The sequence below is a fragment of the Dendrobium catenatum genome, unplaced genomic scaffold (assembly GCF_001605985.2).
Source record: "Dendrobium catenatum unplaced genomic scaffold, ASM160598v2 fragScaff_scaffold_133, whole genome shotgun sequence".
Taxonomy (NCBI): domain Eukaryota; kingdom Viridiplantae; phylum Streptophyta; class Magnoliopsida; order Asparagales; family Orchidaceae; genus Dendrobium; species Dendrobium catenatum.
The window spans coordinates 11052424-11076847 of record NW_021318595.1 but is presented as its reverse complement, the minus strand read 5'-3'; the positions used below and the strand labels follow the sequence as shown (position 1 = coordinate 11076847).

Here is a 24424-nt window from a genome sequence, read left to right as displayed (position 1 = left end):
TAATCCATGAAATTCCTTCATCTCCTAAGCATTTCCACACCTGTATTGGAATATCATCAGGTCCAACAGCTTTTTTACCCTTCATTTTCTTTAAAGCCTCTCTAACTTCAGTTTTACTAATACGCCGATAAAAACATAAATCTTTATTTTCATTTAGGGTGCTAAAGTCACTATAGTCAATTTTATTTTCACAATCTTCATTAAAAAGTTTAGCAAAATATCTCATCCATCTTTGTTGAATATCATCTTCTAAGAAAAGTATTTTTTTATCTTCATCTTTAATACACTTTACTTGAACTAAATCCTTACTACTCCTATCTCTTTGTTTGGCTAACTTATACATATATCTTTCTCCATCTTTAGTATCTAATCTATTATATAAATCACTAAAAGCTAATGCCTTTGCATCACATATTGCTTTCTTAGCATCCTTACGAGCCACTTTATATATTTCCCAATTATCAGAATTTTTAAAATTAAACCAATTTTTATAACAAATCTTTTTATTTTTAATTTTTTCTTGCACATTAGGATTCCACCACTAACTATTTTTACTATTAGGAGCTTTTCCTTTTGATACTCCAAGGACATCTTTGATACTCCAAGGACATCTTTGTATGAAAATTAACCAAGACAATTTAATCCAACACAAAGGCGAAGTAATGTAAGAGCTCAACATACAAATCCAAAAGTTAATAAGGAGTTTGTTCACCTTGAAGCTCCACTCTCTTTCCTACGAATCTAGGCTGAGCGGAGGAAGATCGTCCATGCTAGAAATGAGGTAGCCACTAGGACAGAAGAGCTGGGAGCGTCGTTGTTGGGAAGGTAGTCGGAGGTGGAGGTGGCACGGGAGGATGACCGTTGATGGTCCACTCATAGTCTGAGAATTAATCGTCAAGGATGTCCACGAGATGGGGAAGGATCCGGCTCATGTAATCTTCAACGGTGTCGTCAAAATCAAACACGACGTCGAAGAATGGTGATCGAGTGACGTGGATGTCTCAGTCGGCATCGAGTACGAATCCGCTATGAACTTCGGGATCCGCCATACGTATTTTATGCGTATGCGAGAGATCACGAAGAAACCCAAGAGAGGAGAGGGGGTGGCCGGTTTGGAGAGGAGGGGAGAAGCTAGGTTTCTTGGTGGAGGCTAGATTTGGTTGGGGTGGATGGAATTAACTCTAAATCTGAAATTATTCTCAGATTTAGATTAATTTGGGAGGGAAACAATTTGAAATTTGACTTCAAATTGAATACAATTAATGCCTTAATGGGGAATTAAAGTTGGGGAGCCAAGGGAGGGGAGGCCGGCGGTATAGAGAGAGGGGGTGATTGAGATTTCTTCTAAAAACTGAAGTTAATTTCAGTTTTAGAGAATTAGGAGGGAAAATATTTGAAATCCAATTTGGATTCCAAATAAAGGGGAGGGTTAATTGTGCATTAAATGGGGAGGCCCATTAGTGGCCGGCGGCATCGAGGGGAGGGAATTAGGGAGGATGAGGGTGAAGTTTCCAAATAAGTGGGGATGAATAGGAAAGAAAACTTATGAGATCCAATTTGATTTAATTTAAAATTTGAATCTCACATAAAAACTTTCCTAATTAGGAAAGAATTTGAAATTTGAAATTCAAATTTCAAATTTGGTGGAGAGAGGGGTGGTGGGTGTATGGTGGGAGGCTGGTGGCAACGTGGCCGGCCGGAGGTGGGAGAGCTGGCGGCGGCTGGAGCTCCAAAGGACGGCCTCAAAGGGGTGATGGGGTCAGGTTCTGAAGGCCAAGGGTTTAATGGGGTCTTCTCTTGAGGGGGAAGATGAAGTGATTGGAAGAGGAAGGTAAGAGGATTAAGAATCACTAACAGTACTCCTTCAGCCACTAGAACTCACAAAGAGATCTAAGACTCTCTCCTCAAGAACTCACAAAGAGACCTAGGGAAGTTTGGACTCATAAAGAGAACAAGAGGATCAAATTTTCATTCATCACTAATATTTCCTCATACAAGATAAGAGAGCCATATATATAGGCTTCCAAATGACAACTAATACAAAAGACTAAAATGCCCCTTGGGCTACAATAGCGACCAACTACCCATAAGGGCAAAAACGGAAAAACATAAATAGAAATGCGTAATACATAAAATGCTAATACAAATAAGCATCAAAAGTAAAGACTCTCCATCATGGCATCGATCTCCTGTGTCGTCTCTGATAAACGTGTCGAAATCTCTTGTCGATGTCCCCATCACCATTGCAATAAACCGCAAACTTTTGTTTGCTAAATTTTAAAGTTATCGACATTTTCATCATCAGCCTCACCCTAGCACTTGCCATTCTATCACAATGGTTTAGCAAGAATTTGAACTTACTATGTTTTTCCAATGCGATAAAAGTGCATTTGACGCCATTGAAGGAGGGTTATGTTTTGTTAATGCTTAGTTTGGTCATTTTTATATATTGAATGTTGCACATCAAGCGATGGTGAATTGAGAAATGAATACCTTGTGCTTAATATTGTATTTGGTGGAATAATCTTGAACTCAATGAGCATATATCTTTAACAATATGGGATCGAGGCTATTTTAAGGTTTTCATTGGAAAAGTCAGTTTCTACGTATGTTTGGTATTATTCAATTTCTGCACAAAAAATCTTCAGTATGTAAAGAAACTTTTGCAAATTAATTTCTAATCTGACATTTCCTGTAAGGTAGAAGTTAAGCTGTTTGTTCTCTTGAAATACTGATGATTATGTAGTTTGTTGGAGGTTAGCAATTAATATAGTACAGACATATTGGAACTTGATCGAAAAGAAAGCCCAAATATGAAAGTGATGGTTTCAGATTGTCTGCGGGTTTCTGGTATTATTCTATTTCTGCACAAAAAAATTGTCGGTATAGAAAGAAACTTTTGCAAATCAATTTCTAATCTGTCGTTTCTTGTATGGTAGAAGTTAAGCTGACTATTCTTTTGAAACACTAATGTAATGCAGCTTGTTGGAGTTTAGCAATTAATACAATATAGGTATATTGAAACTTGATCGAAAAGAAAGCCCAAATATGAAAGTGATGGTTTCAGATTGTTTAATGTTTTTTACTTTTGTTTTAAGCTTAGAAAATATTAATAGATAATATGACATGGGCAATCGACCCCCTCTTTTTTCTTGCGCGTGATCTAGGGTTAGCAATACTTGAGATTGAAATACTGGAACTTGTTGACTGTCAAGTTTGAGAAGGGACAAGATGTAGTTTGTGTTAAGATGAGTGGTTTTTGCTTGAGTTTGATACTTCAATATATTTTTTGCTTTAGTTTCTGGTTTTTGCTGTTTTGCGGCGCTCCTTTTTAGCATTTATTTCTTAATTTATTAACTTGTAAATTTAACTCTTGAATTATTGATTAGAAATTATGAAGTTAGTATTGACTAAAGGCTGGTTCTTGGTTCTTTTTGATATACTAGATTGAGCTCAATCTGTTCATTTATAATGTTTAACTGTAGTTGTCTTATCTTTCTACTCATCATAAATCTTAGTGGAGCAAAAGAGAAGAAGGTGAGAAATGGATTATGAATCATCGGGCTTAAACAATTTTTTCTCTTTTTTTTTTTCACCAAGTTTTGTGGTGTTATTAGCGGGACCTTGTCAACTATCGCCTTTGAATATTATACATGAAAACAACCTTATCATGTATGCGGATGAGATTATTTCTATAGATCTTCCACATGACATCAATTTTTCACCTCAGCATGTTGTGTGCAAAAAAAAAAAAAAAAAAAAAAAAAAAAAAAAAAAAAAAAAAAAAAAAAAAAGAAAAAAAAAAAGAAAAAAAGAAAAGACAAGTTCCCTCCCCCATCCTCTCTCTCTGCTTTATTTTTCCAGCCTTCTTGCATGGACCTTGTTTAGGGTACCTGCCCTCTTTAGGAGCAGTTGCGAAAATTCATGGGATGCTGCTTCTTGGTAGGACAACAATAAATATTAAACTTATCTATTTAACAGTTATTTACTAATTAATTTAAATTCTATGTAGTATTTAATACTCACTTGATTATCTGTTTGGGTCTTACAGGGATGGTAGATGGCTGTTGCCGGCCCCAAAATAATGCCCAATGTGTAGTAGGTTGGATTCTTTGGAAGCCTACCCACTTTTGAATTACTGATTTAGGATTTTATGATATTAAATTTGTGTTTTGTGAATGTTGGATTATATGGTTCTTTGTATACTAAGTCTAAATTATGTTTCAAAATCTGTTCTTTGATGCTAATAGGTTTTCTAGTCCCTCTCTTAGGTTTCTAAGTAATTAAAATATCTTGGTTTAGGAATGGTGGATTGTTGTTTCTTTGCACATAGAATTATTTCTAAAGTTCTTCTTTTCTAATAATTGCTCTCCTATCTCCTTATTTAATTCTTATTCACTATATTTTATAGTCCTATTACGCGTGTCACACATCCCAAAAGCCATTTAGTGTAATATAGCTTGCTTACTAATCAAAGCTTATATCTAGGATTCGAGCCCTGCCAACTATGGCTTGAAAGATTTCTCTTGCTCCCTGGATGGGTCTAAGTTTGTATCTAGTTTTGTGCTGAACAAAATTGTATGCGTCTGTCTGTCATATCATTAATAAAATGTATGGTTAAATTTCATCTCATTTTGAATTTGGAAAGCTATTCAATTCTTGCAGAATTAATATGTTTTGATTGTACTGATTAGCAATTTTTTCATATTGTTTAATGGTGTTTATGAAATATTTTTTATCATATGTCTACTTTAGAGAAATTTTATGCGTTTCTTTTGACTTAATAAGGTCCTATATATCCTTACACCGAGTTATCTGGCAATAGGTTTTAATGATTTATGGTTGTTTGTTTGTCACGACCCGGCTCGGCTAGCCCGAATTAACGGGTCGGGAACAGACAGTTGTACGGAAAAAACACATAAAACAAATAAAAGATAACATTTCATAACATAAAAGGCATAAACTTAAATGTTATCCAAACAACTTATGAAAGAGCCACTAAACCATCAACATAAAAGTTTTCCAATAATATTTTTAAACAACAACCACTAAAAACAGTGGCGGAGTTAGAAGCTTTTCATAGGGGGGCACAATGAGAGAACCTATTGCACGTGAAGACAAAAAATCCTCATATTAATCTTATAATTTCTTTGCTAATACTAGAGCAACTAAAAGCATCATCTTTGCTCTCTCCGCTGTAGCTAGGGTAGAAAATGAAATAAATGCATCTACATAAGGCCTAAAGGTGGGAACCAAGATTACTTTTTTGGTTTGGGCATGCATCACGTCACTCGGTATACAGTCACGAAGCACAACAAAAATGTGACGTGACGCGTGTTGATTCGCCTCTGGATGCCGCTCGGTGACCGCACAGTTAAATGACTTATATATATAAATAATGTTAGCAAATTATTAAATAAAATTAAATAAATTTTTATATTACAAATTATGAGATGGACCAAACTTTTTCATTAATCATAATTTTTATTGGCTTAAAAATATATTAATATATTCATATCTAATTAATATTTATATATGAGCCCAATAAACTAATGTCACATTTGTTGTCTTACATTTCTATTAGCTTGGGAGCTGGAAGCTTGATAAGATTCTATCTCCAAAGTAATTAGAGTTATAATTCTTATTAGCTTGGGTGTAAGTGAAATAAAATTTTTTTAGGGGGGCACGTGCCCCCCTTGCCCCCTCCCTCCGCTGTGACTAAAAACATAAACATTAAAAATAATCATAACTCCAATAGACTCCTCATTACAATCCACTGACTCATATGCATAACAAAAATATAAAACCTTTTTTCCTAAGGCACTCTACGACGGTTGGTGTACTGTCGTCTCGTTGCCATCACTTCTTATTAGATGGTTCTCCTGAAAAAGAATCCCACTACCAGGGGTGAGCTTACTCGCTTAGCAGGTAATTCATGTTTCTCACAAAAATTTACATAAAATCATAATAAAACATTTTTTTCATATGAAAATTTTAAATGACGGTTAATATTGCATAATTTCAAAACCTTTATGTATAAGAAACATTCTTATAATCTTTCTTCAATCATAAACCTTTCATGTTCTTAGAAAACATATGTGAACCTTAATTATGCATAATATTTATTATAATCACCCATCTCGGAGGTGCTCATAGAGTTTGTAATGATCAGGTACATTTTTTTTTATTTGACAATTTTTTTACCATTGGCTCTGATGAGCCGCCCCTTTACCATTTGGCTCTGTTGAGCTCCTTTATCATTTGGGCACTCTGCATCAACATACACAATTTCCTATTATAAACTTATAGTCTATGTTCAGTTAATCATATGCTTAATAAAAAATAATCGTGATTCATAAATCATTAGCTCAAAATATGAAAATCACGAATAACATGTAAGTTTACTAATCTATTGCAAAAAAAGATTATACTAACATGCCATTTGCAAAATAGAATTCATAAAATTCATAAACCATATAAACTTTAAAAACTTTAAACATCTGTAATTGAATAAAAAGAAAGCAAAGTAGTACATGAAATTTTTATGATAGATATGAGAACCTACCTTAACACAAGAACAGAAATTCCGTATAGTATCTCTTTGACATGCGTCGCTCTCACCTTAAAAATCACAACATAAAAATCACATATAAAGAAGTGTCAACTATAAATATTCCTTATGGTTTTAATCATTTCCAAAAATGTCTAAACTCTTCGCTTCTCATCAGTTGTTCCTTACGACACTTAATAAAATTTAAATAATTTAACAAAATAAAAATAAGGATTTATTAAAATCCCTAATTTTTGGAAATCATAAATAATCAATTTCATTAAATCAATATGCTAAAACTCTCCCTAAATCTATTTTAATAATCACCATAATCATTTTTTGATTTATTTAATTAGAAAATTATGAAAAATAAAAATTTTACTAAAAACCTAAATTTTCATCATTAAAACACTTATACTATCATAAGAAATAAAAATTATAAAGCAGTTTGTTTAAAAATCATAAATCAGGAAAAACCCTAATTTTCAAAACTCAAAATAATTTTAGTAAATTTCGTTTCTACCGTTAAAACATCACCCTCAATCTTCCCTATTGATTTCGTAAATAAATTTTAGAAGAAACAAATGTTTTTGGAAAAACCCAAAAATTTTCCTTTCAAAAAATCTTGAGAAAGAGAGGAGAAATGCTTAAAGTAATCATACATTCTTCTTTCCCTTATTCTCCTCTAAGATTTCCTCAAATTTTCTCGTCCGAAAATTGTCGCCGGAGATGCCGGAGCCCTTGCCTCGTGCGCCTCACCTGTTCGTCCGCTCCCTCTTGGTTTCGGCTGAATGAAATGTGAGGGGGTGGGGTTCGGTTTTCTCTACTTAGTGAGATAGGGATTTCCAAAAGACCGTTATGCCCTCATTTAAAATATTTCAGCTTAAGAAAATATTATGGGTAGTTTAGATATTTTTAAACTTCTAAAATTTTTAATTTTAAAATTAAGCGAAATTAGCTATAAGTTTTATATATCAAATCGTTTAGAATTTTGTGTAGAATTTTATAAAATTATTTTCGTCGAAATTCGTTAACTTGAATTTTTCACTTAAATCTCGTCGTAACGCATCGAAATGTGTGCGACGTCTATGACTATCAAATTTCAGGTTTTCAATTGCTATCCCATGTGTCCGGTGAAATAGAGTTTTTGGGATCAGACTCCAAACTTCATGTTGTAAAACTCTTACATTTGTAGAGTGGGCATGAAACATTTTCGTAAAAGGTATAACATTATAATGTACTTTTGTAACATGTCACAATACCCTTTAACAGTACTGTAGAGTGTAACAAGCATAAACATAACATTTTCATTATTTTTCATCTGATAATTTTCATTTATTTGGAAAGTGATATAAAATATCCACTAATATTTCCATTATATCAACGGAAGCATCTAATAACTTAAAGTATCATCAAAATAATACTTACAGAGCCACTAACACAATTCCGAAGTAATAAATCACTGAATTGTTTACATACCTCAAATGTTGATTTCACAAACAAAGATAAATATATAAAATATGAAATAACTTGCAAATTAATTTGCAACTATCTTTTTTCCTTGTCCTATAAGAACAGCTAGTAAAAAAAGATGCTGGTAGGTTATGAGTTTCAATAAGCTTTGTAATTAATTAACAGTTAAAATACAATAATTGTAATAAATCAAAATATTGAAATCATCATTGAATAAACTTACCATTGTAAAACATCATAAAATCATAATTAACATTAGTCTTCTTTTGAAGTTTATACTTAATATCAATTTTAGTCTATAAAAGATGGATAAAAAGTAGTGAGAGAGACGTGAGGGGCTGGGGCTTTGAGTGAAGGGATGTTGAATTTGAAAGAAGAGAGGATGATTATGACCGGTTGTGTGCTGATGATGCAATAAAAAAATGACAAAATAAGATGCTAAGGTTGCAAACTCAAGACACTACAATATTATCAAAAAATAAGACTCCTTACAATATAGCTTAAACATGCACAAAACAACTTCAAATACAAAAATACAACATTACTTTCAACTTGTAAAACAACTTATATTAATTTAGTTTATAGAAGAATGATACAATTGGAAGAGATACCGTGGAGAGAAGAAAGAGAATGGAAACCGAGACAAATTATAAGAAGAGAGGGAGGTAGACGACAATAGCTCCGCAAGCTATTACAAACCCGCAGGTTTTATGCTCCAAAAATTTTCATCACTAATTCACTCTTTTTATAACATCAATCAGCCCCCTATAAATAGAGAAAAGGAATCCAAACAACCCCCCAAAAGGTGTCGCCCAAGCACCAATGGGAGCAGTAAAACATGGGAAATACCCAAGAGAGAGGCACAACCAATCCAGGAACAAAACAGTCAGAAAACCATTAGCTAGCTCAGGATCCGAACAACCAGCCTAAACATGGAAAATATCCAAGAGAGAGGCACGACCAGCCTAGGAACCAAACAACCAGAAAATCAACAGCTAGCCCAAAATCCATTAGCCGAAAAACACAAAGCAGCCAAGGGAAAAATGGGCCAAGCCTTATAGGAAAATTTTAGCCCAACAACAAATGCCCAAAAATCAAAGAAAGCTAGCAAACCAAAGGAGCAGCTTTTGGGAATTAAAAATCAGCATGGGGAACACCAATAAGCAAGTTTTGCCTACATCAGGTGATTTTGAATGAGGAGGGATTTTAACAAAGGGTTTAAGTACGAGCTTAGAAGGGATGATGGGCACACTTAGTGGGCCACCCCCTTGGGGAATGGGAGGTTATGGAGGAAACATGAGGAATGAAGGAGATCTGAGGGTGAGGAAGCTGAAGATATTTATTTTTGAGGGAGAGGATGCACATGAGTAGATCTATAGGGTGGAAATGTATTTTGCCGTTAATGGTTTAACGGAGGAGGAGAGATTGACGGCAACCGACCTGTGCTTGAAAGGGAAAGCATTGTCATTGTACCAGTGGAGAGATATGAGGCGACCCATACGGAGTTGGAGGGAGTTTGTGGACATCCTGTTAGAACTTTTGTGAACCAATAGTGGATGAGACTTCTATGAGCAGTTCTTCTCTTTAACTCAAGAGGGAATAATGGAGTACTGTGAGAGGTTTGAGCACCTTGCTAGCTGACTGGATCGTCTTTTGAAGACGGTAGTGGAGGGTAACTTTATGAAAGGGCTCAAACTAAATATTTGGGCAGCAATTTGAGTGATGATGTCTCGTGAGGCTATGGAGCTAGCCTAATTAGTGGAGGATCAAAAAAATCTGGAGAGAGAGGCTAGAGGCAATAGTTCAGGAGGTTCGTACAGGATGAGCTCCATCTTTTTGACACCCAAAGGGCTTACATCTGGTATTCTTTGGGAGACCTCGAAGGAGAAGACTGCATGAGAGGGAATTGGGGGAAACTTCAAGAAGCTCACTATGATGGAGTTACAAGAGAAGAGGGCGATATGGGCTATGTTTTAGATGTGATGAGAGGTATACGCTGGAGCATTGATGTAAGGACCAAACTCTTCAGGTTCTCTATGTGATGACGAGGAATCTGAGGGAGGTGGGAATGAAGCAGTGGTGGAGGAAGAGCTGCATTTAGACGTGATAGAGGTCTCCTTGAACTCAGTGGTGAGATTCACTCCAAATCACATAATGAAAGTGAAAGGGAGATAGCAGATAAGGAGGTAGTGGTGCTGATAGATAGTGGGGCTACCCACAATTTCATTTCCAACTAGATCGTGGATTAATTGGGGGATAAGTTGGTGGACATAGGGTGCTACGGGGTGATGATGGGCATAGGGAAAGTGGAGGCAAGCATAGGAGTGTATATAGGGGTGGTTCTGAATATACAAGTGGTCCAGGTGAGGGTGGACTTCCTTTCATTGAAGTTAGGGAGCATTGATGTCATCTTGGGGATCCTAGTTTGTATGTAATTTTGCGAGCTTGTCCTCTCTTCGATTTCGTCTCGGGCTTCTTATCTCTTTCTTCTCTCCGCAAGTTCCACACCACTTTTATTTTTCTTCTCAAGCGATGTAAAAGCAATTTTAGGTGTTTCTATGTTCTAAGTTTGTATGCGTCGTCTTTCTATTATAAAAGTTAAGTTATGTTTCGTTTAATTGTTGTATTTTGTCAAAGTGTGGTATTTTGGAAGGATGTCCTAGTTTGTATGTAATTTTACGATCTTTTTGATTGCATCACTCACCCTCTGCTGGAGTTCCACGGGAGTGCTGTCGAGGGTCATTCAAAGGTGTAGAAGATGTACAAGAATTTGATAGTGGAGTTGTATTGGAAGGGGATGCATAAGGATGTGGAGGAGATGGTGGCTAGATGGGAGGTGTCCCAAAGGAGCAAATACATGGTCATGGCTCCGGGAGAGTTGTTGTAACATCTAGCTCTTTCAGATAGATTATGGGAGCAAGTCACTATTGATTTTGTAGATGGGCTACCCAGGTCTGAGGGGTTTATAATGATTTTGGTAGTATTTGACAGATTGAGCAAGAATGCTCATTTTATTCCCCTATGACATTTGTACATGACAGTGAAAGTGGCAGCGACATTTATCAGAGAGGTGGTCAGATTGCATGAGATACCAGAATCTATAGTGTTCAACCGAGATAAGATATTCCTCAGTAATTTTTGGAGGGAGTTGTTCAGGATGCATGTGACAATATTGAAGAGGAGCATTGTTTACGACCCCCAGACAGACTGGCAGACATACGGAGGCACCTTGGTTGTGGGCCAAGTGGTTGGTATGGGCGGAGTACTGGTACAATATTTCATATCATTCGGCTTCTTGGATGACTCCTTTCAAACTGTTATATGTAAGCACCCCAATTTTATCAGTTGAACAATACTTGAAGGAGAGGGATAGGGTGTTGGCTGAATTAAAAAAGGCGTTTGTTGAGGGCTCAACAAATCATGGAGAAATAGTTTGACATAGCCTTTTCTGGGTTGGCGGGGTGACCCAGTCCTGACCCGTTTTTTCAAACGGATTGGAAATCAAAACCCAAACCTGAGGGTCGACCGAAATTAGATTTTTCTGGCTGAGTTTGGGTTGGGTTTTCTGGTCGTTTCATAAATTGACACCCCAAGGCATCCAGTTCAGAGTTACTCGTGACGACAAGAGTTGGAGGTGTTATGGGAACCATTGGAGGTAAAAGGGGTACGACAAGGAGAGGGAGGGATGAGGGAAATGCTAATAAAATGGAAGAACCCATCCGACTATGACGCCACATGGGAGTTGTATGAGAGGATGAAGCAACAATTTCTATCTTTTCACCTTGAGAACAAGTTTGTTCTTTGGGAGGGGGGTATTGATAGATTGGTCCCTCTTGAACCGGTCAAGCGGGTCCCTCTTGGATTGGTGATGGTTTATAGTAGACAGAATTCCCACCTGCATTAAGATCCTGTCGTTAAACCTGAAAATAATGATCGTAGGGCTTCGCACGCATTTTGATGCGTTGCAACGAGATTTAAGTGAAAAATTCAAAGTTAACGGATTTCGACGGAAATATTTTTATAAAATCTACGCAAAATTTTGAACGATTTGGTATCAAACCTATAGTTAATCTTGTTAAATTTTGGATATAAAATTTTTAGAAGTTTAAAAATACCCAAACTATCCCTAATTGTTTTTAAAGATGAAATGTTTTAAGTGATAGCATAGCAGTCTTTTGGCAATACCTATCTTCCTAAATAATGAAAACCGAACCCCCTACCCTCATCTTTCATTCAGCCAAACAGAGAGGGAGCGGACAGACCGAGCGAAAGAAGGGTGCACGGGACAAGGGCGACGGCGGCTTCGACGACGATTTTTCAGCGAGGAAATTTAAGGAAGTCGTAGAGGAGACTAAGGGGAAGAAGAAGGTATGTTTAATTTAACCATTTCCTCTCTCATTCTCAAGATATTTGGAAAGGAGGTTTTTCCAAAAAATGATTTTTCTTTCAAAATTTCTTTACAAAATCAATAGGGAAGGTTTAGGGAGATGTTTTGACAGGGAAAATGAATTTTCTCTAAATTATTTTGAGATTTGAAAATTAGGGTTTTTGCCTAAAATTGAAATTTCTTAAGACACTTTTGCAAAAATGATTTTAATGGGTATTAGGAATGTTTTTAAATCAAAATTTTGAATTTTCTTAAGAATTTGCATTTTTCATAATTTTCTAAATTAAATAAATTCGAAAATAATTAAGGTAATTATTAAAATAGGTTTAGAAAAAATTTTGGCATATTGATTTGATGAAATTGATGTTTTAGGGTTTCTAAAAATTAGGAATTTTAATAAATTCGAAAATTTAAATTACATTATGTTAATATCAATAAGTGTTGTAAGGAACAAATAACGAGAAGCTAAGAGTTTAGACAATTTGAAATTTGATTAAAACTTTAAGGAAGAATTATAGATTGACACTTCTTTATATATAATTGTTAGGCTATGATCATTAAGGGAAGCGAAGCGTGTCAAAGCGACACTTTAATGATGTGCTGTGCTTGTATTAAGGTCGGTACTCATATCTATCATAAAAATTTCATATATTGTTTAGCTATTTTTATTTAATTGCAAATGTTTAAAGTTTTAACGTTCAAATGGTTTATGAATTCTTATTTTGCAACATCATGTTAGTAGAATCTCTTTATTTCAAGATGTTAGTAAACTTTTCATGTTATTGTTTAATTTGTGATTTTTATGTTTTAAGCAAATGATTTATGGATCATCATTATTTTTCATTAAGTATATGGTTGACTGAAAAATAGATATTAAACTGTGCATGTTGATGCGGAGTGTCCAAATGGTAAAGGGGTTCGTCAGAGCCATTTGGTAAAGGAGACTCATCAAAGCTAATGGTAAATGAATGACCAAGTAAATGAAAATGTGTATCTGATTAGTATAAACTCTATGTACACCTCTGAGACGGGTGGTATAGTAAATATTACGCATATTATGATTCATATATGTTTTCTATGCAAAATGAAAGTTTATGTTTGAGGAAAGAATATGAAAATGCTTCTTATGCAGAAATAGTTTTGAAATTATGTAATATTGATCGTCGTTTAAAGTTTTCATATGGAAAAAATATTTTATTTTGGTTTTATGTAAATTTTTATGAAAAATATGAATTATTTGCTGAGCGAGTAAGCTCACTCTTGGTTGTGGGATTCTTTTTCAGGAGAACCATCTGGGAAGTGATGGGAACGAAACTACAGTACACCAACCGTCGTAGAGGGCCTCAAGAAGAAATGTTTTATGTTTTCTGTTATGTGTATGAGTCAGTGGATTGTAATGAGTAGTCTATTAGAGTTTATGTTTATGTTTATGTCTATTTTTTTAGTGGTTGTAGTTTAGAAGAAATTATTGGAAAACTTTCAGTTTGATGTTTTTGTGGCTCTTTCTTACTTTGTATGGATGATGATTAAGTTTATGTCCTTTTATTAAAACTGGATGAAATTGTTCTGATTTTTATGTTATATGTGTTTTCCGTACGACTTTCTGTTATTGCCCTGTTAATTCGGACTAGTCGGGCCGGGTCGTGACACCTGCCCTCTTTGGGGTAAGGCCCAATGGGATAATTCAAAGAGAGATGGGGGCTGTTTTGGGATTTGCCTTATTATTGTATGCTTTATGTAGGTGGTTTACCCTAGGGTTTAATTTTTCATTCTGGATTTTGCTGAATTTAATCTTGTTTAAGTTGTGAGGCTCTAGCCAACGGCTAGGGAATTGGGTGAGCCGGATCTTCATCTCTAATTGAAGATCCAATGGTATCTTGTATTTTTCTTCATAGTTCTTTCAATAAAAAAGTGTTCTTGAGTGTTCTTCCTAAATTTCTTGTACCTTTATCTGATTTTGCTGAAATTGCATCCACTTCCTATCAAAATGCGATAGAGAATTATGGGAATGTAATAAAGAACCATGAGAAGGATCTTTTAGCATATGATCTGTTTATTGCTTATAAATCGAAATGTGTATAAAATGCGTGCTGAAGTTGTTAAAGATTTGTTGATGTATCAATGACCAATAATAGTGGTAGTGGAATGATCAAAGTTTTACTAATCATAATAAGTTTATATCAACGGTCAATCAAAATTCCGTATTTTTTATGTTAGTGTTGAGATACTCCAAAATTTGTAAAATACGATTCATTAGTGTTAGATTGTTTGCAGATGACATGGCATGTGGTTTAAGTTGATCATAAATTTTAAATGATTAATCAAACTTATTGGAGGATTTAGGCTCGATAGGCTTATATATATTCTGTTTATTGTACAGAAAATTATGGTATAAAGAGTGTAAATTTTAGAATTAAAGCTGGGTTTTTTATTGAGAAATTCTTCACGAGTAGTAAACGGTAAAAAGAATGCCATAGAGGTTTAAAGATAAGTTTTGCAAATTGGTGTAAGGACAGGACCAAATATGTTGTGTGGATTCACATGTTGCATGACACAAAAAATCAGTGAAAATTAAATGTGGTAGAAATGAGAATATTAAAATGGATGTATGGTACAATTAAGAAGGATAGAATGTAAAATGATTGGTATTAGAATGGTGGTGGGAGTTGCCAGGTTGATTTTAGGGCTGTTGAAACTAGACAAAGAAGAACATAAGCTTTGTCTGGCTGGTAGACATAATCAATTTGAAAGATATGGGAGGAATGGTAGATCAGAAGCAATTTGGCTTCTTGTAGATATAGACTTGCAAATCTAAAGTTAATGCTGCTTGTGGCTGGAGAACAAAGTGAATTAAGAAGGAACCACAAGTCGACCCAAAAAATTGAGGTAATTCTAATCACCTTTAATCACCATTTATATTGACCAATTTCCATTCTTTTTGATATACTAATATTTTATGTAAATAACCTTGGAAAACTCAATGTTATCGTTCACATTATATTGTTTTATTATAGTTTATTGAAGTTTGATCCTGAGCCATAGTTTTTTGTTATCTATTTAGCCTACAATATTATTTTAATTTTTGAAGTTGTAGTTGTTTTTATTAACTTCCATTTTGATTTTTATTGGTAGTTTTACTCCAAGTTCTTTTTGTGGTCATAATTTTTGAGAATCAGTTGCTTTGCCCACACGCTTTTTGTCCTGTGTAAGTTACTGTGTGATTTTTTCCTTCAGATTTTCATTTTAAAAATATCTATAAAATTGAATATTACAATTATTTTTGCAGATTGAGTATCAATATATGGTTTATTTAGTCTTTTGATATGGTTGAGATACTTGCTTGCAGATGCGTTGATGCAAAGCATGAAGAATATTTTTGCACAATCTTGAAGAATATCTCTCCAAATGCTGAAAAATTCCATTTTTCCTCTTTTTTGGAGGAGTTATGCATGGAACTTGGAGGAATTTCCAAATTTCTTAATTTCTTCTGCTACTTTGTGAACTCCCCTTCTTATTTCTATGGTGTCATACACCTTTCTTTTTATTCTGTAATTTGCTAGTCTGGTTGTTTTTTCTTTTCTTTATAAAATTATGTATTAAATGATATGTGATCTTTATGTTGCTTCCCATGATTTGAATGAGGTGTATTTACATTCTCATTGTTGACAATTTTAATGTTTTGGTTTTTCCCATTCCTATTTTGTTTTGAATTTATTGTTTTTATACAATTTGTTGTTTAAATCATTGTTTATATTTTGATGTGTTTTCAAAGTGACTTGTGCATGTTGCGCGGGTAGGAAAGTTTATGGTTATATTAACTTAGGAACTTCAAATACACAATAAAAGATAGGATATTGAAAAAACCTTAAGGTTAATGAATCTGGGGATTGGCCTCAATGTAATAATCTATTGATTGTAGAAGGTTATATCAACGTTTAATATTGCGCAATTAGCTATTGTGGCATTTTCTATCTATGGGCAAGGCATAAGTGTTAGGCTGACTGAATCGGTCCATCCTGGACCAGTTCAATGCTATAAAGGCGGGTCAATGGGGGGTGAAACCAGGGAGGGAGAGAGAGAGAGAGAGAGAGAGAGAGAGAGCTAGTGTGGTGGGGCCTACGCACTAATTAAGCTTTGTATTGGAGGGAAAAATTGAATTAGGGGCTGTGTAGGGATTATGTAGTTTTTCTTTTGTTTTAATTTCCTTTTTCTTGCTAGGGTGAGGTCATCTTGAATTTGGAAGTTGAATTTGAGATCTAGGTTTTGCTTTTGGGCTCTAGGCTTTGGCTAAAGGTTTGGAGAGTAGAATCTTTCTCTCGAATTGCTGATTCTTGTATCGGTTTATTGTTTCCTTGTTCTATTATTAGAATTGAAGTGATTATTTCTCTTATTTCTATACTAATCTTGAAAAATCTGCCCTGTTTTGCTGAATTTTTTTGAAATTGAGCAAATTTCTGCATTATCACTGGCTGTTTTTCTATCAAATTTGTATCAAAGCATGTCTATCTATTAGAGGTGAAATTAGTGGATACTGGGGGCTACAGGGTGATGATGGGTACGTGAAAGGTGGAGATAGGTAGAGGAGTATTTATGAGAGTAATGTTGACTATTCAGGGGATCCAGGTGAGGGAGGACTTTCTCCCATCGGAGTTGGGGAGCACTGATGTCATCATGAGGATGAAGTGGCTACAGACCTTAGGGGATACCAAGGTCAATTGGGGAGCACAAGGATGGAGCTGGTGGTAGGGGAAGGAGGATGGTGATTCAGGGCAATGTCGGGCTATCCATGGCTGGGGTATCTCTTAAATCTCTGATCAGGACCATACAGGAGGTGGGAGGAGGATTTTTGGAGTTGTAGCGCTTGGAAGGGGTAAGAGTGGAGGATGAGGGAGACATTCCTACTTCAGTTCAGCCTCTCATACAAAAGTTTAGTGAGGTTTTTCAACCTCCCTAGCGCCTACCTCCATACTATTACCTTGAAGGAAGGGGTGTCATAGATCAATGTTCGGCCGTACCGCTATCCCCATATTAAAAAGAATGAGATTGAAAAGTTGATCCCTGAGATGTTTGGGGCGGGGATCATCAGGCCAAGTGTGAGTCCTTTCTCTAGTTCAGTCTTACTGGTCAATAAGAAGGATGGGAGCTGGAGGTTTTATGTGGATTACAGAGCTTTGAACAAGGGGACAATATCAGATAAGTTCCCTATTCCTATGATTGATGAGCTCTTGGATGAGTTGTACATAGTAGTAGTGTTTTTCAAGTTTGATTTGAAGTCATGTTATCATCAAATCAGAATGGAGGCAGATGATCAGAAGACGAATTTAGGACACACGAGGGGCACTACGAGTTTCTAGTGATGTTGTTTGGGCTTACTAACACCCATGCTACTTTTCAGTCCTTAATGAACAGGGTGTTCCAGCCGTATCTCTAGAACTTTGTTTTGGTTTTCTTTGATGGCATACTGGTGTATAGCAAGACTGAAGAGGAGCATCTGGAGCACTTGAGGGTGGTTTTAGGAAATCTAGCTAAGGGCCAACCTAAAAATGTGCAGTTTCGCACAGGCTACTATGGATTACTTGGGGCATGTGGTATCCTAGGAGGGAGTGGCGGCTGATCAAATTAAAATTGAGGCAATGCAGAAGTGGCTTCTACCTAGGAACCTAAGGGAGTTTAGGGTTCTCCTAGGATTAATTGGTTACTATTGGAGATTTGTGAGAGGATACTGTACCATAGCTTGGCCCTTGACCGAGCAACTAAAAAAGGATAGCTTCTTGTGGGGAGAGGCATCGGCCCATGCTTTTGAGAGACTGAAGAAAGCCATTACTATAGTTCCAGTTTTAGCTCTCTCAAATTTTAGTTAGATTTTTGTAGTGGAGACCAATGCATCCAGTTCTGGGTTGGGGGCCATACTCATACAAAATCACAAATCTATAGTTACTACAGTCAAGTACCGTTAGCCAGAGCTAGGCTGAAGTCAGTATGTGAGAGGGAACTGATGGCCTATGTGTTGACTATTCAAAAGTGGTGCCCTTATTTGCCGGGTCAACATTTCATTGTCATGACATATCAGAGAAGCTTAAAATACTTATTAGAACAAATGATGGTGACTAAGGAGCATTAGAGGTGTTTGTCCAAACTGCTAGGCTATTATTTTGAGATCTAATACAGGCCAGGTTTGGAAAATAAGGCGACTGATGGCTTATCAAGATTATTGGGGAGCTCTAGGAGATGGCAATTTCAGTACCATTGATGATAGATTGGGGGGCTATCAAAGAAGAGAGTATGCAGTATGAGGAGTTGAGGAAGATTAAAGAGGATTTGATGAAAGATACAAGTAGTCATCCAGGGTACTCACTTGAGGGGGAGAGACTCTTACATCAAGGAAGGTTTGTGATGCCACAAACTTCCATCCATAGTCCCCACCTATTGTAGGAGTTCCATGGGAGCGTAGTTGGAGGCTATTCCGGTGTACATAAGACATACAGGAGACTAGCTGCTGAGTTATACTGGAAGGGGAAGCATAAGGATCTGGAGGAGATGTTGGCGAGGTGTGAGGTGTGCAAGAGGAACAATTACATGGCTATGGCTCCAGGGGGGTTACTACAACCCTTAGCACTTCCAAACAAGGTATGGGAGGAAGTGTCCATGAAATTTATAGGTGGCCTACCACGATCGAAGGGATTCACAATCATTTTGGTGGTGGTGGATAGGCTAAGTAAGTACGCACATTTCATTCCCTTACGACACCCCTACATCGCAGTGACAGTGGCAACAACATTCATCAGGGAGGTGGTTATATTGCATGGGATTTCAGAGTCGATAGTTTCTGACCGAGACAAGGTGTTTCTCAGCCAGTTTTGGAGGGAGCTGTTCATGTTACATGTAACAGTTCTTAAGAGAAGCACTGCTTACCACCCACAGACGGACAAATAAATGGAGGTAGTCAACAAAAGCTTTGGAGACTTACTTGAGATGCTTTGCTTCTGAAACACCACGAATGATGACCAAGTGGTTAGCATGGGCTGAATATTGGTATAATACCTCGTACCACTCTACTTCTCAGATGACCTCTTTCAAGGTACTGTATAGAAGGGACCCCCCACACTTAGTGCACTTTGGGAAAGAAAGCACACCAGTTTCCTCAGTAGAGTAATATTTGAAGGAATGGGATAGAGTGTTGGAGGAGTTGAAGAAATATCTATTGAGGGTACAACGGATCATGAAGAAGCAGACGTATGCATGTAGGAGTGACATTCAATTTGAAGTTAGGGAGAATGTGTTCTTAAAACTACAGCCTTACATATAGAGGACAATTAACAACAGGAGAAACGATAAATTGTCCCCGAGTTACTTTGTCCCCTACGAGATATTGGACAAGATTGGAGCAGTGGCGTACCGTTTGAAGTTACCCCCATCCGCTATCATAGACCCAATCTTCCATTGTCACAATTGAGGAGAGCTCTTTGGGAGCATGCAGTTAGTGCAGATTTACCAGCAACTTTGATAGAGGAATTGGAAGTGGTTTTAGAACCACTGGAGTTAAAAGGGGTGAGATCAAATAAAGAGGGGAACAAAGAAGTGCTTATTAAATGGAGTGAACTTCCCAACTTCGACGCTACTTGGGAATCATATGAGAGGGTGAAGCATCAATTTTCGCCATTTCACCTTGAGGACAAGGTGAGTCTTTGGGAGGGGGGTATGTTAAGCTGGCCCAAGGACCGATTCAATGCTATAAATGGCGGGCTCCATGGGCGGGCTAAGGGGGGCCTAAACTAGGGAGAGTTTGGGGGTAGTGTGGTGTGGCCTACTCACTAATTAAGCTTTGTATTTGAGGGAAAACTTGAATTAGGGGCTGTTTAGGGATTATATAATTTTCCTTAAATCACAAATTGCACTAAATCAAAGTGTCATGAAAACATCATAAGAAGATAAGATATAAAAGTATGAATTAATAGCATAACAATTCAAAATATGTAACTCAATAAATTTATATTCCCCACTCATATTGTTCAACATCCAAATAAGAAGGTAAGAAGTAAACTAACCAACCATTAAGATTATAATTTTAAATATCATAGGTGTCATCATTATAATCAATTGCTTTCTCATCTTCCTCATTTCGAGTTGTATCGATATTTGTACTATATACTTCCTCTTCTTTGATCTTATTCATCTTATTATTTCTTAATCACTAATAATCATTTGGAAATAAAAAGTTAATTAAAGTTAAAACAATGACTATTTTGATAGTCACTACTTTAAATACCAAAATTTTTATAGATATGTTTTTTTCTGTCTTGTTAGCTTGTGTTCGACATATATATCTTTGCTTTTATCGTCATTAAAGAAATCAACATTGAGATTTTATTGTTAAAAATTAGATGGTGTAATTTCATTGTCATCATTCATGAATCATTCATCATTTGATGGCATGTTATTACAAAGTAAGAGATCTTTGACATGCTTTAAAGACTTCTTCAAGTTTTTGTCATGAAAGCACTTTTATATGATTGAAATCAAGAGTTTATCCTAAAGTAGTTAAACTTTTTTTTTTCTTTTTAGTATGAACATTTTATTAAACTATGAAGTAACAAATTGACATACATATAAAACAAAAAATTACACAAGACGGAAAAGTGAGAAGTGATAAATTACGTGAGATAGAATTAAAATCCATATATTACAAGAGAAAATTAACATAAAATATATAAATTATATAAAAATATCATATAACATTAAATTCAACTCCAAATTTTATATTTCCTAGTTTCCTACTCGTCTACATTTAATTTCTAAAAAAAAAACTGAAATAGTTGATAATAACTTAGAAATCTACTCTGTCATCACTAAGGAGGTCTTTATTTGATTCGTCTTTATAAGAAATTGTTCTCTCTGTTTAACTCATCCTATGGAGTCCAATGCCCCGCAATCTATTTATTTTTCATTTATTTGAGTCATCTTCTTTCATAAATATTTGTCATCAATATATAGATATGAGTAGTACTACAAAATTTTTATAGGAGGTGGTTGTGGTATGTGGCTGCTAGGTGACCCCTAACCAATGATGTTAGCTACGACTGAGATGGTGGGTTATAGGTTGAGGCAGTTAAGAGGAAGTGACTGCGACTCGGGGTTGCATGATGGTGTGATTTATTCGGGGCTTTAGTTAAGTATTAATCAACTATATATATAAATAGGGTGATGCATATGCCTCACACCAGAAGGCATGGTGCTCCTCATCTCAACTGCGGCATACACCTCATTAAAAAAAAAAAACTTGAGGCGTAAGCCTCGAATCATTTTTCAATGGAATTGTGTTGAGGCAGGCCTTAGGGTGAGCCTCATATCGCTCAATTTAAAACAATGATCCGATCATTAATGAATGAGTTGATGACGTTTAAGTATCTGATGCAACAACAATTTAAGAATAGAGTTGATGTCAGCTCATACTTGCCATCAATATCTGTGAGAGTGAGTGTACTGGCCGGAACTCATCATCCTCTTTGCCACCAATATCCTATAGAGTTGCAAGAGGTCTAATGGATTATTATATTGTCAATTTAGAGGATGATGGGAAGGGAGGTAGGCCCTATGTTTTGCAAAAGTTGTCCCCAAAGGCAGCTAAGGAGGAACACAAATGTGTTTGTTTGGAGAATGGTTGATTTTTTTTATAAGAAAACCGTTCCATTCAATATTGTAATCTCCCCTTCCTACTACAAGATTATATGTTTTGTTCGAGCTTATGGCGAGGCTTATAAACTTCGTTTATGTATGATTTAAGAACTTGGGTTTTCGAGAAGGAATTGAGCAACATATAGAAAGCTATTGAAGACATTAAGATGACTTGGAGTCAGGCTAAAGTGATGGATGGTATGGCATTAGGAACAAGGGTTTTATTAATTGATAAATAATCCCCACCGAAACTATTTTCTTGAAGTCTATAGAAGCATCTGATAAGGTGAAGGGATGCTGAATATATTTTAGATTGTTAGACAGAATGTTTGAGGGGATATAAGAGTGCATTTGTTTGTATAGATTATGACAGATAACAACGCAGCTGGAGTCAAATTGATGGAGAAGAGAAATGGTCTATATTGGACACTTTGTGCCGCATATAATATAGATCTCATTCTTGAGTAGTTAGGTGTCACTATACAAGGATGTACTAAATAAAGTCAAGAAGGTTAGCATATTTATATACAATCGTTTTTTAGTTTTGTTGTTGAGGAGGAAGTTCTCAAACAAAGAAATCCTATGGCTTGTTGCAGCCAAACTTGCTATAGTTTACCTAACACTATTAACCATGTTGGAGGTCAGACAACCTTTGTAGTGGTTGAATTATGCTTGAGCTAGAAAAAGTGAGGGAAAATATATCACAAGATTTTTTTTTTTTGAATGAAATGTTTTTGTTAAGTGTATCATTTGCAATAACAATAACTAGGCTTATGGTTTAAGTGTTAAGGATGGGTGATGCAGAGAAGAAGCCTGCAATAGATTTTATATAAAATGCATTGGATGAAGTGAAGGAGATGAGTTCTAATAACTTGGGAGTAGATGAGGCAAGCTATAGGAAAATATGCTATATTATTGAGGATAAGTGGGGAGCTACAGCTTCATTATAATTCGTTGCTACATTCTACTACCTTAATCCTCAATTTAATAATCAAAGAATAAATAAAAAAATGTAAGACAAGATTGTGTACCATTACATGGATAGGCTTTTTATCGACTCGTCTAAAAGGGGCAAATGCTGATATGCAACTTGTGTTAGGAGTAGGAAATGTTTCTTTGGACTTCTATAGGTAAAATATATAGTTGCAAAATATTCTCCACTTAAATTTTTTTATTTCCATTATCTCAAGTGAAACAAGAATGTACCCTTCATATTTATGCTTATTGGTTCACGTTGTACTTTTTCTCTACCTACTTTAGTTGAGTAAATTTGGTTTGGTGAAGACATTCATGAGTTACAATGTTTTGCTATCAAAATTTGGGCACTTGCATGCTTTTTATTGGGATGTGAATGCAATTGGAGCGCATACAATCAAGTTCATATAAAAGGGTGAAAATGTTTGACAATTTAAGGATGAACTCTTTACTGTATATCATGTACAATTAAAGATTTAAGGACATAAACTTGAAATAGAAAGGTTTGAATGATGATGAGAATCTATCTCTATGTGATGATATGCTAGTGGACGACTAATGATTTGTTGATGATGAAATTTAAGGTTCCCTATTTGACTTACAAGAAGATATGAATGATGATTTCTTCAATGGTGCTAGAAATGTGATATGAAGTGGATGCAATTTCTGCAAAATTAGGAAATGACACAAGAAATATAGGAAGAACAAACAAGAATTCTTTTTTTATTGAAGAAACTATAAAGAAAAACACAATTTATAGTTGGATCTTCAATTGGAGAGGAAGATCCGTCTCTCCCAAATTCCTAGCCATCGGCTAGAGCCCACTCAACCTAAGCAAGCCTAATTCCAACAAAATCAAGCGTAATCTAAAATCACCCCATAGTTAGCCTAAAATAGGCTCTCCTAATTTCCTCCCAAATAATTCCTATTAGATTTGAATTCAAATTAATTTTTTTCTTAATTAATTTCCTCCCAATTATAATTTAAACTTTTCTAAACAATTCCCCCTTAATGAATATTAACTCCCCTGGGCTCTCCCTAAATTATTCCCTTTAGATTTGAATTCAAATAAGATTTATTTCCCTAATTAATTCTCGCACATTTGTAATTAGAATTTTCCTTAAGTAATTGCCTCTCCTGGGCCCCACATTGCTAGCCGAATTTCCCCTGGCTCCCCTCCTGCTTCTGCCCAGCCTTGTTAAACCAATCGGTTGGGTTGGTTCAGGCTGCTCAACCCTCCTGTTGCTCATGCTACTCCCGCTGTTCCTACTTCTCCTGCCGTATGAATGCTCTCTCTCCACACACACACACAAAATGCACCTTGTCGTCAAGGTAGAAATATGAGAACTGATTTCTAATCTCGTGTG

At 35.7% G+C, this 24424-nt stretch overlaps 1 protein-coding gene across 8 annotated transcripts in view; it reads left to right on the top strand.

The window, feature by feature from the left end:
* The window catches only part of LOC110111316 (UBP1-associated protein 2A), a 36611-nt gene that overhangs the window by 9147 nt on the left and 3040 nt on the right, over positions 1 to 24424 (top strand). For 2 of the 8 annotated variants that reach the window (XR_003702764.1, XM_028700064.1), the window contains exons 2-3: positions 15543 to 15615; positions 15757 to 16105. The exons of 2 other annotated variants lie outside the window; for them this stretch is intronic. Coding sequence is in view for 3 of the 6 variants with exons in the window: in XM_028700064.1 (XP_028555897.1) it covers positions 15543 to 15579 (37 nt within the window). In the remaining 3 variants the exon portion in view is untranslated. Of the gene's footprint in view, positions 1 to 13693; positions 13987 to 15542; positions 15616 to 15756; positions 16106 to 24424 lie in introns of those variants that run through there. 4 more of the 8 variants (XM_028700076.1, XM_020843126.2, XM_028700081.1 and 1 more) reach the window with 2 other exon arrangements.